Here is an 18,416-nt window from a genome sequence, read left to right as displayed (position 1 = left end):
CAAAGAACCCTTAACGGTATGTTTGTCCGGGAAGGAGAAGAACACCCATGCTGTGACTTCCCTGAACCCTTCGTTCGGGATGGCCTGCTAAAGCCCGGATTTGAAATTTTCCATGACTGTCATACTTTGGATGAGGCACCCCACCTCACCAAGACTGAAACGGCTGAAATATTGGACAACCAAGCTCTATGGACATTGTTTAACGAATCGATGCCTAGGGAGGACGAGACTGTGATGACTACCCTAGCTCTACAAGATGAAGGTTTCGATCCAACTCGGTTAATCGCTCCTACATCAACACTAGAAGAGGCCGAGAACGGATGGGTGAAGACATGTCAGTGGGTCAACGCAAAGGGAATAGAGTTCAAGATGAGTACAGGCGAAGGACCAAGGTTCTACGAGACTAAACCCAAGGCTTGAGCCGTAGAGAGCACTTTAGCAAAACTCCTAGTAGTTCTTTAGATGATAGAAAGAATAAATCTTTAGATATGGTCCTAAGAACCCTTAGAATATTGATTAATTTATTTCAGTGTGTTTTCCTTACTTCCAAATTAATAAAGGCGTAAAATTTCTCCTAAAATATTATTCTAACACTAAATATGAAGGAAATAGTGCCCTTGGTCCAAGTATGCATATAATATTAAGTCTAATAAATGCGGTTCAGTATTAATTAACAAGTTATTAATTCAAAGAGATCAAGTGAGCTGAATGCCTAGCTAGAGGCCGCTTAAGTTCAAGTGGAATTAATTATATTAATCCACAACTTACTCTTGACTGAACCCGTAGGGTCACACAAATAGTACGTAAACGGATCAAGTATTTAATGGCATTAAATACTCCATCTATGGATATTCGGAATCGACGGATCTTGGTTTCAGTGGGAGCTAAGATCGTCACAAGCAAGAAATGAATACTCCGGAAACGATGATATTGCCGGAAACGGAAATATAGATCGTATCGGAAATATAAATACTATCCAAGTCGTAGATGTTGCCGGAAACGGAAACATGGTACGTGTCGGAAAATAATATCGGAAATGGAAATATTACCGGAATCGGAAATATTGCCGGAAACGGAAATATTGTCAGAATCGGAAATGTTATAGGAATCGGAAAATAATTCCGGAAACGGATATATTAAATATTTGTTTGAAACGGAAATTAATTCCGGAATCGGAAATATTAAATATTGTTCGTATCGGAAATGAATTCCGGAATCGGGAATTTAATCGGAAGTGTATCGTACGAATTAGCATCGGACGAGGCTCGCTAGACGAAGGCCCAACACGAAGCCAGGCCATCGCCCAGCAAGCCACACGCATCACCAACACACGCCAAGCCTCGACCAGGCCCAGCACAAGGCCAGGCCCAGCCAAGGCCTTGGGCGCGCACGCGGACACAGGCAGCGAGCATGGGCAGAGCGCTGTGCGCTCAGCGTGGGCCACAAGGCCTGCGCGAGTGTGCGGTGCTGGTGTGCGTGCTATACGAATCCTAAAGCTATCAGGATTCGATATATGATTAAATCCTAATCCTAATAGATTAAGTTTATTATTTAGAGTTCAAGTTGGATTCTAATTAATAAATCCAAATCCTAGTAGGATTATAATTCCTTTTCCATACCTCTATAAATAGGAGCCTAGGGTCATAATTTATAGATACAATTGAAGTATTCTAAAGGTAAGATTTTGAAGAAAAATCAGCCATACACTTGCACCTAATAGCCGAAATTCCTAAGCTACCTTAAGGGCGATTCTAGTTGGTCAAGCTTAAGGCGGATCCGGACGTGCTGTGGACTATCTACGGAGGGACGACACTTGGAGTCCTAAAGACTTGTTCTTGTTCGGTTCGGGCGCAGCTAGGGAGGGCACGCAACAAAGTGTATGCATCTAAACTATGCTAAATGATTATGTGTAAATAATATGTTTTCCTGGCTTTATGGTTTTTCCGCATGATTTATATTTTGTCATATGAATCATAACCTAACAGTGGTATCACGAGCCTCTTATTATTTTCATAATCTAAATTGCATAAACATGGTTAAATGTTACAAATTTGCAAAGAATTAAAAGGGGTGATTAATTTTCTTAATTATTAATTAATTGCAAATTGTGTTTATTTAATTATATGTACGCAGTTTTTCGGCAGTTTCTTCGTTACTCATCCAAATCGAGTGATTTTTGTGTCAATTCCGCATGTAAAAGGCATTCTAAAATTTTGACAAAAAGAGTTTTTTTCGGCCGAACCCAGAATTCCCATATTCGAAGCCTAACTATGACTTTCGGAGGTTATAGTTTTTCGAACACAAAAGTTTGTAAATTTAAGATGTTAAAATTAAGTATTTGCGGTTCTTGTTGATGTTAAACTCAAAATCTTGAGTTTTTGATTGACCTACTGTATATGTTTAACAATTATGAATGCCTAGACTTGTTAATTATACAACCTAATTTGTAATTATGATTAATTTGTTGAAATTCGAATAATTTAGAATTGATTTGATTTTCATGATTAATTAATAATTTAATTAGGTATCAATGATTAAAATCTACCATAAAAATTGTTAATTTCTGTTAAATTTTTAATTTTTATGACCTAGATTTGATTCCATGTTAATCGGAAATTAATTGATTAATAAATTTTCGATTTTCGCCATAAAATTATGAAATTAATATGTTTTATTAATTTGTCATTAATTTTGAATTAAAAAATTTAAATTTTTATGAAAACGCTCATTAATGTTGCACGCACAAAGCAATGGAAGCTACGTGTTACCCTTAAGGGGTGTTGTATAGTGCGGGCACTCGACGACGAGCAAGGGAGCTCGTCCCCCGTGCGGTACGAATGCAGCCAGCAACCTAGCGCATGGCGCGCGCACGAGGCAAGGGAGCCTGTGCGTGTGTGCTGTGTGTTTGTGGCGATGTGCGAAGGGCGAAGGCGTGGCACGAGAAGAGGCGCGCGCGCGCGAGGGCTAGAGCTGGTCGCCCAGCGATCGCTGCTCCGTGCACCAACATGCGTGGCCTCGAGGGCTTGCTTGCGCGAGCGAGCGAGCGCTCCCATCGTATCTGCTGTGATGCATGCGGGCAAGCAGGCTGCGCGCAAGCGTGGCTTGGCTTGCTGCATTTGCGCGTGGCTGCTGCTGCGATGAGCCATGGGCCAGCGATAGGTCGTGCACACGACGGGGCTTGGGCGCAAGCCCAAGTGCTCGTCATGTTACGAATGTCGAGTTTTAAATTTTAATTCAAGATTTTCAGTTCATATAATTTTAATTAATTTTAAAATTAATAATTTAAGTTGTTTTCTTGGATCTTAATTTTGAATATTATAATTATTATAAATTTTAATTTATTCTAATTATTTTACTAAAATTAAAAACCTTGAATTAATTTAAGTTCGACTGAAAATAAATTAAATAAGTGGATTCAATTATAAATTTATATGAGCTTTAAATTTTAATTAAATTTGTATGTTTCCGGTTAGACTAGAAATACATTTTTATGTTTAAAATTAGTAAAGCATATGAATTTATTGGTTTAAGTGGGAGCATTTTTAGTCATAAACTCTTGATTAGGTCTACAAATCCTTTAAGGTTAAACAACTTGATTAGAATTAATAAGGACTGAATAATTGGTAGATTATTGGTACCCTTAATTAATTGCTGCAAATATTTATGTGATGCATAACGTGTTTTACTAACCAGCTATGTGGGCCATTCATGATAATGAATGGGTGAATGGTATATATTGTATATGTACTGTTTTGCAGGTTATGAAGTGACTAGTATGGCCCAAATAGGATAGAAAATATGGCCTGCGTACTATTAATTTGAATGTAATTGGTCTAAAGTACCAAAATTGTTTTTCAATTCAAATATGGTCTGCGTACCATCAAATAGTTTTAATTAGTTTAATTATAGCTTATCCTATTTGAAGAAAAATGGCGCCTCCCACGGAGATTTTCAAGATGGACTTTGAAGTTGAAGCTTCAAGATGAAGTCGGGCCATACTAGATCACATTTATCTTATGCATGTTTTAAGTTATTTATTGCTTTTAAATATGTCTTAAATATGCATGAGATCAAAGCTTGATTATGTTGCATGATTAAGGATTTTAGTTCACTTAAAATCTAACCAACATAGTAAGAGCCTTAAGTTCCAAACTCAAAAATTGAGTTAAAAGGTGCCATGCCAAAATAACACTTACTTGGATATCCTTTTTTCATCGATCTTAGTAATAGTTTTCCGCCATAGCGAGGTGTTACTTATCGATACTAAAGGGGTAAGGTACACAAATAATTGTGAGTACATGTTAGTTTTGGTGAAACTCAACGATATAAGTAAGGAGTCCTTTTATGTCGTGGCAAAATCGATAGGTTTACCTAATAAGTTCTTAGACGTACCTATCAACCCAGAGTAGTTTCTAGACTATTAGCAAAAGGCTTTTGCTTACCTAAAAGATTTTAGAATTAAGTCTAAATACATAATGTGCTTAATTCTTCAATGGTTTTTAGGATCTTGGAATCATTTTATTCACACCTGCCGGAACACATAACTTGAATAAAATGCCAATAACTTGTTTAAATTTCATGATTGTTTTAATTTTCAAGTTATTACTCATGATAAATGTTTAGACTTTGCCTGCTTCAATATATGTTTTAATTATTGTTTATAATTAAATATCTTGCACTGCAGTAAATCCTTTAGAAGGTAACAGTAACTTTCCTCGATTGGTAGTGAATCCAAGAACGATTCACGGAAATGAGAGAAAATGAGCAATTTAAATGTACGTTTCTTATAGCGACTTTTATAGTTGTTTTCGAGTATCAAAGTCGAATGGCAAACCGATTGGTGCTTGTGAATTCAAAATACAATGTAGTTTTGAGAACATAAAGCATTGAGTTTAAACACTCAGCCTTACCAATGGTTAACAACCTAATATCTTTGTCCATTTAATTCTCGAATGAGTCTAGACCCTAGACATTCGAATAGATCGATGCTTAGAGAACTTTAGAAGCTTCTGGTAAGATCATCTAGTTGAAAAGAATATTCAACATAAATAAAATGGTAAGAACTTTGGAATGACATTGGACATGTCTATACAATGTATAAAAGTCAACGCAAAAGAATTCAATTCTTAAGGCTATTAGAAAAGGTACAAGAAATAGGAAAACAAAGGAACAAATGAAAGGAATTTACAATTCCGTTTCTACCTATAAGTTTATGATTAAAGAGAAGTGACCTAGCAATCAAACTTCCTTGGTATCATATACCGCTTGAGGTTCTTACTTCGGTAATAACTCAAACAATGGAAGCTAGGCTACACTAATGGCCTACAAGTGGGAAATGAAGCATGGCAATGCTACATTAGTTGTAGGGTCATCTAGTTTGTTTTAAGTCCTTTCAAAGGCTGGAACTTCATGGCTATTTTGTTCCATAATCAGCATACCTAAATTTTTGTTTTCAAACACAGAAAGACTCACATTAAAAAAAAAAAAAACAATGTTTGTTTGTTTATTTGAATGAAATGGTCAATTACGGGTTGAGTCAATATGCTTGATTAAAATAAACAGCTCTTTAACAATAAGCACTTTACTAGGTTCAAATCAACCCCTTGATTTGAGTTCCACTAATCTTTGGCATTGTTACTTAGACCATATCAACAAGTTAACATTTAAAAGCTCTATTTTGATGGACTTTTGAAAGTTCATTGATTTCTAGATCAATTTAAGACAACTGGTCTTACTCGTTGAAAGTAACAAAAGATATGAACTATTGTTAGAACGCCTAGACAATAGAGTTCAAAGCTATAGAAAGGTTTTATGACTTTATTATTTCACACAGATTTGAGTGAATATAGGTTTATTTACTCAATGTGATATAAGTTTGAATCTGTTTGGCTAGTTCAAAGATTCAGAAGTATAAATCCCACTTGGTAAGAAATCATAAAGATCTAGGATAGATCATGTTAATGATTGCTTGAGACCAAAAATGATCATCAATGATTGTGTGTTGTAATTTCACAATCTAGCTCCATGAGATATGGCATATCTAAGTGGAATGATCAAAGTCAATTAGTACTTGATTCGATCAATGATGAATCATAAAGACTTTTCCTATAATTTCTAAAACAAAATGCTCAACTACCACCAAACTAAACCAAATTCGTCAAAGCTATTGAAAAGTAATTTCAGAATATCTTTTCATAATATATCTACAGAGTTCCTAAACTCAGTGGGATCTTAGTGTTTGTTATTTAACAAACTAAGGCCCAAGTATAGATATTTGTTTCATTGTGATTTATTCAAATGAGACACAAGGGTATTGTTTCTACCACGAATTTTTGAGAACATAATGTTTGTTTGCTCGAAATGATGTCCTTAGATTCGTTTCCAAAATGACAAGTGGGAGAAAATAGACCTCGAAAGTCTTCGAGGCAAACAACAAACATAAACGGACATTCCGGAGGCTTTTCGAAGTTCTTCAGAAAATCCGAACACGTATTCCTTAAGGACTTTAGAAGTGGCTTTAAAGAATAGACATCTCTTAGAAGACTTTACAAGTGCTTCAAGGAGAACAGAATATTCAAAACACTTTCAAGTGGTTGTTGATATTCTATTGTTTGATCGATGTTCTATACCCAAGTAGGCATAAAGTTCAAGTCACTGAAACTATGAGATTCTTCTATTAGATAGTGAAGAAACATGGAGTTCAGGTCACTGAAGCAATGCGATTCTTCTATTAGATAGTGAAGAAACCTACAACTTGCAGTCAAACTATTATCATATAGATTAATGAGTTTTTGACCTATAAGAAAGCTATGACGAAACCCAGATTCCCTAAAATGGTTAGAGGCCATATATAGACTCAAATGTTTTAAATGGTTAGAGGCCATAAAACATACTCAATATTTTGATGACAAAATTGAAATTTTGTTGATTTGCAAGAATAGTTCACACCTATTGGTTGCAAGTTTGTTTTAAGGATAAAAACCATCAAACATGAAATTGTGTTCACACACAAAGCTAGATTAGTTGCTAAAGGTTACAAGCAAATTCACGATGTGGATTGTGTTGAAACCTCATGCAAAATCGTAATGCTTAAGTCTATAATTCAAGCACTGATTGCATATTGGTACATATGGCAATTGGATGACAAAACATCTTCCTCAGCCAAATGTTGGAAGAAAACTATGTACATGGCATGTCATAGGATTTGTGGATCCAAATAATGCTTGAAATGAATGCTAGCTTAAGAAATCTAAGTAAAGATTTAAGCAAGCAATTGGGAAGAATTGGAATTGTATTTTAGTGAAGCTAATAAGTATTTTAGTTTCATAAAATGTACATGACTCTTATAGATATATAAGAAGTTTAGTGGGAGTACGTAAAACTTAATTGGTCCTATGTGTATCACACACATATCTCTCTATTGTGAACTAACATTCAAAATGACTTAGATTTGAAATTATTCATCAATGATGGACCATGGCGAAACTTAGTACATACTGGGTATTAAGATCTATTTACAAAGATCTTATATTAATGTTTTGGATTAAGTAATGGCATTTACTAAATCAAACACGAAAGACTCCATTGGAGATATTCGACCCATGTGAATTAATCTAAGTAAAGAATGTTTGAACTATGTATAAGTATTTACTAAGTTAAACATCAAAGGTACTAGATGAGATTCTTAACCTATATTATATGTCAAAGAATTTAGCTGGATTCAGTATCTACTGAAATTAAATGAGCTAAAGTTACATGAATAGAATTCAATTGGGAATTATTCTGCAAAAGAATTTATCATGAATGATATAATATGAGGATCGCCAAAAACGTATCGTATGGCTTTAGGCATGAAGAACATATACCAGTCTCAATTGATCTAAGTGAAGATCAACTAGATTATTGAGATCAAGAAAAACTTATGGTACTTGAAAAGGTACATAGGAATAGTTCTTGATTCAAGGAAATAAAGATATGCTAAATATTGATGCTACACGCATAAGCACTGGCAAAGGATCAAGCAAGATTCCCTTGGAGTTAACCATTGGCAAGGACGAGCTATAGAGGATCGTGTTTTGAAAATGGCAACATGGATTGGAGACCATGGGTTGTTGCGTGGGAAATTAAATATTAATTTCTATGTTCTAAGATATAGTTGGAAAGTCTTCCGCATATCTATGAACTGCTTGGATAAGTAAATCCAAACAAAGCATCACTAGCAACCTAAACAGTTGAAGTAAAAGTACTTATTGACTAAGAAGCAATAAAACAGAGTTGTTTATATTAATGAGTTCTTCATTGAACTTGGGTAGATCACATGTCTGTTGACTTAATAGTTCTACATTGCAAAATGCGTAGAACCACTATTTAAGTAAGAAAGACTAGATCACATAATAAACAAACTCAAAAGATCTTATCATCCTATCTCGAAGAACATTCGATGAAAGGGATATTAAGATTGGCAAAGCATGATAACTAAACCTATGCAACCAGTGAGAAGCAACACTCACATTGTAGCACTGGAAATCAAGCATAGTTTTGAATTCCATGAACTGTTTTAAAGATGGGTTTGAGGCCTATTGTTGTAAAACATTAGGGTTGAACGTTTATCATATATGAAATGTATTTTCATATTCCATTTAATCTTGGTTTAGTATTAAATGATGCGTCCCTTCAATTTGACGATATATTCAAGATAGACTGTTAGGACCGGTCCTGTGACTAAGAAATGTCTATCAAGTGAACTTGAATGTCAAAGGTGAAAATGGTCCCTGGTCGGAGTTTTCTATAAAGATGGACGCATAGAAAACGTTAGACGACTGGAATGCAAGATGACTAGTAGTTCTGTTTTTTGAACTATGCGGACATGGCAATGTCGTAATCATTTGCATAGATACTTACTTTGGGAAGACTAGATCGGACAGACCTATGAAACTTTACTGTAAGAGATGAAAATCTGTCATAAGTAAATTTCATTAAAATTATTAGACACTAAATCCTCAATACCTGAGTGATTTGAGATTACTTGTTTGAGAACTGGTTGCTTTGACGTTGACCAACCGTCGCACCGTAAAAGGAGGCTATAAAGGCAACGCTCAGGTAATCACCTATCAAAGGAAGTCTAATCTCAATATCACAAGATTGGGATTGTCCTCCCATAAATCGGGATGAGATGCTTAAAAGTTGTACAAGGCCACTCGGAGAGCTAGAAACTGTGAAATGCATGGCCGTGCTCGGATGAATCATAGGCTATGATTATCTGTTTATTTGATCAGTTGAATTCTGAAACCGAGAAACACCTCTGGACATAATAAGGATGACAAATCTTACCTTATGTTCAAGAGCAAGCATCGAGCGACAAAGGAATTAGGTAATGCACACTTGTCCCTAAGGACAAGTGGGAGACTGAAGGAAATAGTGCCCTTGGTCCAAGTATGCATATAATATTAAGTCTTATAAATGCGGTTCAGTATTAATTAACAAGTTAATAATTCAGTGAGATCAAGTGAGCTGAATGCCTTGCTAGAGGCCGCTTCAGTTCAAGTGGAATTAATTATATTAATCCACAACTTACTCTTAACTGAACCCGTAGGGTCACACAAATAGTACGTAAACGGATCAAGTATTTAATGGCATTAAATACTCCATCTATGGATATTCGGAATCGACGGATCTTGGTTTCAGTGGGAGCTAAGATCGTCACAAGCAAGAAATGAATACTCCGGAAACGATGATATTGCCGGAAACGGAAATATGGATCGTATCGGGAATATAAATATTATCCAAGTCGTAGATGTTGCCGGAAACGGAAACATGGTATGTGTCGGAAAATATTATCGAAAATGGAAATATTACCGGAATCGGAAATATTGCCGGAAACGAAAATATCGTCAGAATCGGAAATGTTATCGGAATCGGAAAATAATTCCGGAAACGGAAATATTAAATATTTGTTTGAAACGGAAATTAATTCCGGAATCGGAAATATTAAATATTGTTCGTATCGGAAATGAATTCCGGAATCGGGAATTTAATCGGAAGCGTATCGTACGAATTAGCATCGGACGAGGCTCGCTAGACGAAGGCCCAGCACGAAGCCAGGCCATCGCCCAGCAAGCCACACGCATCACCAACACACGCCAAGCCTCGACCAGGCCCAGCGCAAGGCCAGGCCCAACCAAGGCCTTGGGCGCTCAGCGTGGGCCGCAAGGCCTGCGCGAGTGTGCGGTGCTCGTGCGATGCCCGTGTGCGTGCTATACGAATCCTAAAGCTATCAGGATTCGATATATGATTAAATCCTAATCCTAATAGATTAAGTTTATTATTTAGAGTTCAAGTTGGATTCTAATTAATAAATCCAAATCCTAGTAGGATTATAATTCCTTTTCCATACCTCTATAAATAGGAGCCTAGGGTCATAATTTATAGATACAATTGAATTATTCTAAAGGTAAGATTTTGAAGAAAAATCAGCCATACACTTGCACCTAATAGCCGAAATTCCTAAGCTACCTTAAGGGCGATTCTAGTTGGTCAAGCTTAAGGCAGATCCGGACGTGCTGTGGACTATCTATGGAGGTACGACACTTGGAGTCCGAAAGACTTGTTCTTGTTCGGTTCGGGCGCAGCTAGGGAGGGCACGCAACAAAGTGTATGCATCTTTTTTGGTAAGCAAACAATATAATTAATACCAAACAAAGGTCATTACAACCTAGCCTACTCAAACTGAGCAGACAACACTACTAACTGCCACAGCAGCCAACACACAACTATCAGCTAACAAACTAGCTACACACAACTACACACACACAACTACACTTCAGATTACAAACTGAGAAACCAACTACTGTCACTTCTGCTCACTTTCTGACTCATGACTACTGTAATCCTAGCTCTCACAATTTGCTTCAAACTCCCCATTACAGAATAAACTGTTGGCACAGAATGCTCCCAGAAGCTTTGATTTCTGCTTTTCCAGATCAGGTAAACCAAGGCTGGCACCCCTGCATAGCATACTTGAGTTCTGAATTTAGAATGTCTCTTCCTTTTAATACCACAGATTACATTCTGCAAGTTTGTACCAGTAATCTGAATGCCAAGCCAATCAGTAAGCCCTTGCAGACACAACAGACTATAGGGACAATTGAAAAACAGATGCTCATGAAATTCATCACCTTGCTTGCAAATTAAACATCCTGCAGAAGTACTAATCCCCAATTTGGCTAGAGTAGCTGTAGTCTGCAGTCTACCATGCATAGCCAGCCAACAGATAAACCTGTGTTTTGGCACATTCAGTCTATTCCATACCACCTTATCCCACTGAATATGGGGTTTGTCACCAATTAGCTTACCATATACCTGCTTCACAGAATAATGTGTCATGTTTTTAAGATCATTCTGAGAATACACTTGCTTCAACTGATCCCTTGTTGCAAAAAATTTTCTCCAATACCAACTTGCAGATGCATTAGGTTGGTACACCCACCAATCCCCATCTTTGATATACACTGAATTAATCCACTTAATCCATATGTTATCCTGCTTATTGGTGATAGCCCACACATATTTCCCCATGCTAGCTAAGTTCCTAGTGAGCACATCCCTAAACCCCAAACCACCCTCCTGCTTAGGAGAGCAAACCTTTTCCCAAGCTATGTTACTTGGCCTGCTACTGTATTCTTATCCACTCCATAAAAAGGCCCTACATATTCTTGTGATATCATGGAGTACACTCTTAGGAAGAATGTAAACCTGAGCCCAATACATATGCAGGCTCAACAGAACTGAATTGATCAACTGCATTCTTGCAGTGTAGGAAAGATTCCTAGTGCTCCACATTTTAATCCTTGCTGTCATTTTATCCACTAAAACATCACATTGGCCTGCAGAGATCTTTTTAGAACAAATAGGTACCCCTAGATACTTGAAAGGCAGAGCACTCCTAACAAATCCAGAAGCTTCCACCACTCTTGTCACATCAGTATCAGCCATGCCATGGCAATAAACAGCAGATTTACTCTTATTAGCCAGTAGACCAGATGATTTTGAAAACAAGGCAAAAAGCTTGAAGAAGGGAGTAAATGGAAGGGTAATCTCCTTTACAGCACAAGATGAGGTCATCAGCAAAACAAAGATGAGTGAGCTTAAGGTCTTTACACCTGAGATGGTATTGAAATTGAGGCAACTCGGTCAACTTATGCAGAATTCTGGATAGATATTCCATGCATATAACAAACAACAGTGGTGACATAGGGTCACCTTGTCTCAACCCTCTGTTTGATTTAAAGAAACCATGCATAGATCCATTAATCATAAGAGAAAACATGGGAGTTGTGACACAAGTCATCACCAGATTCATAAATTTATCAGGGAAACCTAAAATCTCCAACATCTCTTGAAGAAAACACCAATCAACTGTATCATAAGCCTTCTGTAAATCAACTTTCAACAAGCAGCTTGGCTTAATTGACTTCCTTCCATAATGCCTAACCAGATCCTGAATTACCATGATATTATGGACAATGTACCTTCCATGCACAAACCCTCCTTGATTCTCAAAAATCAAGTCTGGTAACACTTGTCTTAACCTCCCACACAACACCTTAGTAACACACTTATACAGGGTATTGCAACATGAAATAAGCCTAAACTCACTCACATTTTTTGGACACTTTGTTTTTGGAATTAAGGTAATTACTATGTGATTAATCTCCTTTAAAAGTTTACCACTATTCAGAACATCAAGGACATAATTAATTACCTCATCACCAACAATGTGCCAAGCATCCTTGTAGAAAAAAGAACCAAAGCCATCTGGACCAGGAGCTTTAGTACCTGGAATAGAAAACAAAGCATTCTTCACTTCTTCTTTAGTGTAATCAGCAGTAAGAATTGTTCTGTGTTGATCTGTAATCACAGGGCCACTCAACACAATCTCCTTAAACAAAGGCTTCTTGTCAACTTGAGTGGTGCCAAGCAGCTTCATATAGTATTCCAGGAAAGCACCAGAAACTGTATCAGTTGTATCTTGCCATTTCCCATGCATATCATGAATGTTGTAAACCTGATTCTGCACAATTCTGGTCTTGATACTCTGATGAAACAATGCAGTATTTTCATCTCCAGCTTTAATCCAATCTAGCTTGGCTTTTTGTTTTAAGAAATCCATGTACACCTGATGATGCCTTTTATACTCCTTAATTGCTTGTAATTCCAGTTCAGCTAACTCTAAATCAGTAGGATTAGAGTGCATAGCTTTCTAAGCCTCGATCAATACTTGATGAGCTTTAATATCAGCAGCTTGGATATCAGTGAAAGCAGTTTTATTGAGTTCCTTCAAAGCAGATTTAATCTTCTTTAATTTAGAGACTAGCACATACATCTTGCTTCCAATAATCTGTTCACTCCATACATCTTGAATGATGCTATTAAAAGTTGGAGCTGTCTTCCACATTGTGAAGTATCTGAATGGCTTCCTTCCACTTGCAACCCTTAGATACACAGTGAGAAGTCCAGGGGAGTGATCAAACTCACCTTCACTCATAAAACACACCTCTGCATCCTTATAAACATTCTGCCAAACTGGATTAGCCAACACTCTATCCAGCTTAGAGAATACTCTAGCACTACCCTGCTGCTTATTATTCCAGGTGAACATATTCCCCACACACTTCACATCTTCCATACAACAATCATGCATACACTCATTAATATCAGCAATTTCAGTTTGCCTCACAGGAGCACCAATTCTTTCCTCACTAGTCATGACATAGTTGAAATCACCACACATGATCCAAGGTTCCTGTGTGTTCAAACTCTTTAAATCTCTCCATAACTCCAATCTCTGCCTACTCTCATTGAAAGCATACACAAAGGTACAATAAAATCCATTTTTACCACTCATAGGGATGACATGGCAATGAATGAATTGAGCTGTAACAGCTAGTATACTCACAGTAAAACTGCTTGGTTTCCAAGCAACTACAATCCTGCCACCTTTATGGAAACTAACATTCCCAGTAAAACACCAGTTTGTAAACACTCTTTGATAAAGTTTACCAAGATTGGTACCCTTCACCTTGTGTTCAAGGAGCCCAACCAACCCAATATCAAACTGCTGAATGAACCTTCTCACTTCATCCTGTTTTCTATTTGAGTTGATTCCCCTTACATTCCAACTAAGCACTCTATCCATGAGATAGTGAAGGGTCCCCCCTTCCACTGAAACCTCCTCCCTGTCTCACACTCACTTCTCCACCTGGCATAGTATCATCATTTTCAGTTATGCCCTCATTCTGCATAATATCAAAAGGGTTTGTAACATGTGTTGGCTCCACAGAATCAAATCTAACTCTAATAGGCCTCAATGCTCTTTGAAAACCCTCTTGATCCACCTCAATAACTGGCTTCACAACTTGTTGAGGTTGTGCATCCCCTTGCTTCTGTTTCTGAACCCATACTTTCCTGCTTTTCCCTGTCTACAATCTGTTTCAACATGCCCCACCATATTACATTTAGCACATAAGGTTGGTTTCCACTCATACCTCAATTCTACCTTAATCTTCTCTCCATGTTCATTCATGAAATATATGTGATCAGGTAAAGATTCTGCCATTGGGACTTCAACCATTACTCTAGCAAACTGGATTTTATCCCTACAGGTTGTAGCATAGTCTCTCTTTATAGGTTTCCCCAATTGACTCACTAGCTTGAAAATGGCTTTCTCACTCCAGTATTTAAAATTCAGCTTCAACTGAATCCAAATTGGAACAACCTGCACCACCTCCTTTTCCATATCAACATCCTGATCCCAAGGTTTCACAATCAATGGCTTATTATCAAAAAAATAGTGACCCTTAAGCACCTTATCTCTCGATTCCATGGATAAAAATCTCACCAGATATACTCCCTTTTTTACCAGCACCACCTTATCCACTTTCAGACTACCCCAAATCCTCCTAACAAAACCCTCCATCACATTAATTGGGGGATTGGCACCCACAATATAGCATACAACAGTAGAGTTCCAAAAATCAATCTCACTTTGAATATCATCCAATTCAATCTGAACTGGTGCAATAGTATCCTCAGCTAACACAGATTCCTCATCAAAATTATTATCAACTACTATTTCATCATCAAAAGGCTGTAAAATAGGAACAAAGATCATACCCACATCGACATTAGAACGAGCACCTGAGCGAGCTTGACTATGCGATCCATGTATGACCTCCATGAACTCATTAAAAGAATGTCGAACCTCTGATTGAACTTGAAGCTGCTTCAATGACGATTTTGGAGTGAGAACCTCATTCTCCAATCCAAAATTGATCGCCTCTACTCCCAATACTTCATCCAACGAGCGCGTTTTAAGAGCTTGCGAATCTGAAGAAGGTCCTCGAGGTTTTCCAGTTCCATTTCCATGCTTGTTTACCTGAGATTTTGCACTAGTTTTCCTTGCCATGACGTCGGCGCACGATAGGCTATCATGCACCGAGAGAAAACTTGGAGAGAAAGTGTATGCATCTAAACTATGCTAAATGATTATGTGTAAATAATATGCTTTCCTGGCTTTATGGTTTTTCCGCATGAATTATGTTTTGTCATATGAATCATAACCTAACAAAATAAGCACTAATCATACTTGAAAATAGAAAAATAAAAAATATAAGGAAGCGGCCCACTGTAGGCCCAATAGCAAGGCCCACTCGGTCTTGAATCGTGACATCGAAACCAATTCCCGAAAATCCACAAAATAAACCACACCATGCCTTTCATATTTCCAAGACATAAAGGTCAAACCCGTGCAACCCAAGGAAACCAAAAGAAATCAAATCCAAACAATGCAAATGTTGCTCAAAAAAAAATTCATAAAACATAACCCCATCATCCCCATCATTAACAACACACACCTCAACCCACCCAAAAAGCCTACGCAAAGATCTTCATATCTTCCGCACCCTAACTCCATTTTCAAAGACGTTTCTTGTCATGAATAGAAAAAATTAATCCGGACGAAAATGCGTCTAACGCTAACAACCCAAAAAGCTTCCGAAATAGCGCCAAAATTGATTTCTGACGAATAAAAAGTAAAATGAAACAAAGAAAAAGGAATAAACGCAAGAACATGTGAAGGAAAAAAAGCAACGCGCCAAGAAATCTCCCCATGAATCATTTTCAGCGCCCAGAGCTGGGCGCCGAAATCTTTAACGCCCCAGCTTGGGCGCTGAATCTCTCTGCTTGCCAAATTTTGCCCAGAAGTGCCCGTCATTTTATCCGCACATACACGAAAAAATAACGAACACTTGGGGGGGTACAGTACGTATTCAGATATACGTACCAAAAAAAACACATGAAAAGATTTTTGTGCAAATACATGTACTCAAAAAATAAAACAAATTTTTGCCTTACGGCAAAGCAGCAGATTAAAATAATAATAAACTTCACTTATTCTACCGTTTCAAATAATATGTTTCCATCTCAGAACGTACTTATCAAATTCGGCATCCTAGAATTTATTCTAGCTAGAACTACGCACGACCTAATTCTAAGTTAAAGTTATTTAACAAGGATACGTAGGCAATCCTATTTATGGATTCGGTCTAATCAAATCAAAAATATAATGTGCATAAGTGTTGGAAATGAGCAAATAAAAAAAGAGAAGCAAAAGGAAAACAAGAAAAATAAAATTACGCCTTTATTAATATTTAAAAATAATAAGAAGGAAAACAAAAAGTGCTAAGGAATGAAAAACAAACACAACTGAAATAAATAAAGGGCACCTACACCCTAACAAGAACTACACTACTCGAGTTCTTCTGGATCATCAAATAAAGTTTTGTAGAGGGCAATGTTCGCAGGGTCCACCTCCACAGGCTTCTGCGCTGCCCCTATATCAATCTCCATAAAAACATGCTCCTTGACACTAACTTCCAAGGATGCCAAGGCCTCAGAAACATTTTCAGTTTGAACAGCTATAGCCCGCTCAGCCTCAAGGGAACAAACAATGGTAGGGGAAGGATTATCAACATCAATTGGATTAGCCACTGGTTCTACTAGGGGCTGAACTTTCCTAACCAAAAATTATTCCGGCGACGATCTCCGCGAGAGCTTGCATTCCCTTTGTGAACGGCAGGCCCCTTCATGTTAGGCACCTTTTTAGGCCTAGAACTGGAACGGGGAGGAACTTCCTTTCGCTTTCAATCAGGACAAGCTTTTACAGTCTTAATACCATGGTCGCGAGGATTAGCGGAATCACGGCTCTCATACTTAGCCCTACCTCGAGGTATCAAAATCTCAGCCGGCTCTTCATTTCGAGCCTTAGTTCTCACAGCCTTATCATCGGAACTCATCCACAACTTGTAGTTTTCAGAAAGACCCACAAAGCCATCTCTAGCCACGGTCCAACACGGGAGGCCACCATAATACTTAGCCCACGCTTGAACCCGTGCTTGTGAAAAGACCGCTACTTTAGGTGGTACCGTATTGGAAAACGAGATAGTCTGCCTTAAGCCGTATTGTCGCATGACTCGGTAAGGACAGATATAAACGGGCCGAGATAGCCCCAACAAAGAAACATAAACTAACACCTCGGAACCCCCCGTCATATTAGTCAAACCCCACCATGGTACCACCCACTTAATAGAGCATATGCCATGAGTGAAATAGGAGGCCCACTCGGCCTCGTCCTGGCCTTGGTGCAGATACTCTCGGTTACCCAAGGCTATAGGGCGATAATGTTTAGGACCGGCAGGAGCTTCTAGAAGCCTAAGTCGTTCCATGAGACAAATCTGCCAAAAACGGGTACGATCAGAAAAATAATAATAAACGAAAGTCCTGCCTGGGACGCACTTTCAACGCCCAGGACCAGGCGTTAGAAATTCCGACGCCCAGCTATGGGCGCTGAAAATCAGCTCCATGCAGGGGGATGTCGAGGCAAACGAAAAAAGAAAAGAATGAAAAATATGTGCGAATAAACGACCGATTACCTGCAGCAATAGGGGGCTCCCCTTAAAAATTTCAGACTTGGCATCCTTTTTTAACTCATCCGCGCTCAGTAAGGTCTCGGCAACAACCAACGGCATAATGGAATAGCAACTCTCCATCTGGCTGATCAAGGGGATCAACCTTATGTCACCGAACTCGCCATTGTTATTCGACAGTAAATAGTGGTTCAACAAGCAGAATACAAGTGCTCGAATATTCAATTTCTATTCGGTCATATTTTTACTAGGTCTAAAGTGATGTTTTACAAGCTTTGCCAAATTAACCTAATCACCCACAACGATCTCAGCGAGCATGTTAGCATCTAGTCCTAGGAAAGCCCCTATAGTTGTTTTACCCTCTTCAACAGTGTCAGGGGTAGCAGGAGTAGCATTGGTAGGATAACCAAGGATCGCGGCAAATTCATCTGGCAA

The 18,416-nt window shown here is 38.0% G+C and overlaps 1 protein-coding gene across 1 annotated transcript; it reads right to left on the bottom strand.

Moving 5' to 3' along the window:
• Positions 1-13,258: 13,258 nt before the first annotated feature.
• On the bottom strand, positions 13,259-15,463 carry LOC110800966 (uncharacterized). Its single transcript, XM_022006279.2, has 3 exons — positions 14,555-15,463; positions 14,250-14,477; positions 13,259-14,140 (listed from the first exon to the last, which is right to left on the bottom strand). The coding sequence occupies exons 1-3, from the start codon at positions 15,461-15,463 to the stop codon at positions 13,259-13,261; spliced, it is 2,019 nt and encodes a 672-aa protein (XP_021861971.2).
• Positions 15,464-18,416: the final 2,953 nt, after the last annotated feature.

The sequence above is a fragment of the Spinacia oleracea genome, chromosome 3 (genome assembly GCF_020520425.1).
Source record: "Spinacia oleracea cultivar Varoflay chromosome 3, BTI_SOV_V1, whole genome shotgun sequence".
NCBI lineage: Eukaryota > Viridiplantae > Streptophyta > Magnoliopsida > Caryophyllales > Amaranthaceae > Spinacia > Spinacia oleracea.
The sequence above is the reverse complement of the archived record's forward strand: the minus strand, read 5'-3'. Positions and strand labels throughout refer to the sequence as shown.

Excerpts from the sequence above, each read along its gene's own strand:
- LOC110800966 (XM_022006279.2), bottom strand. The coding sequence starts at position 15,463 with ATGGCAAGGAAAACTAGTGCAAAATCTCAGGTAAACAAGCATGGAAAT. Across the intron at positions 14,478-14,554 it reads AACATGGAGAGAAGATTAAG|ACAGGGAAAAGCAGGAAAGT; the intron begins GTAGAATTGAGG and ends AACAGATTGTAG. Across the intron at positions 14,141-14,249 it reads ATACTATGCCAGGTGGAGAA|GATGAAGTGAGAAGGTTCAT; the intron begins GTGAGTGTGAGA and ends AATAGAAAACAG.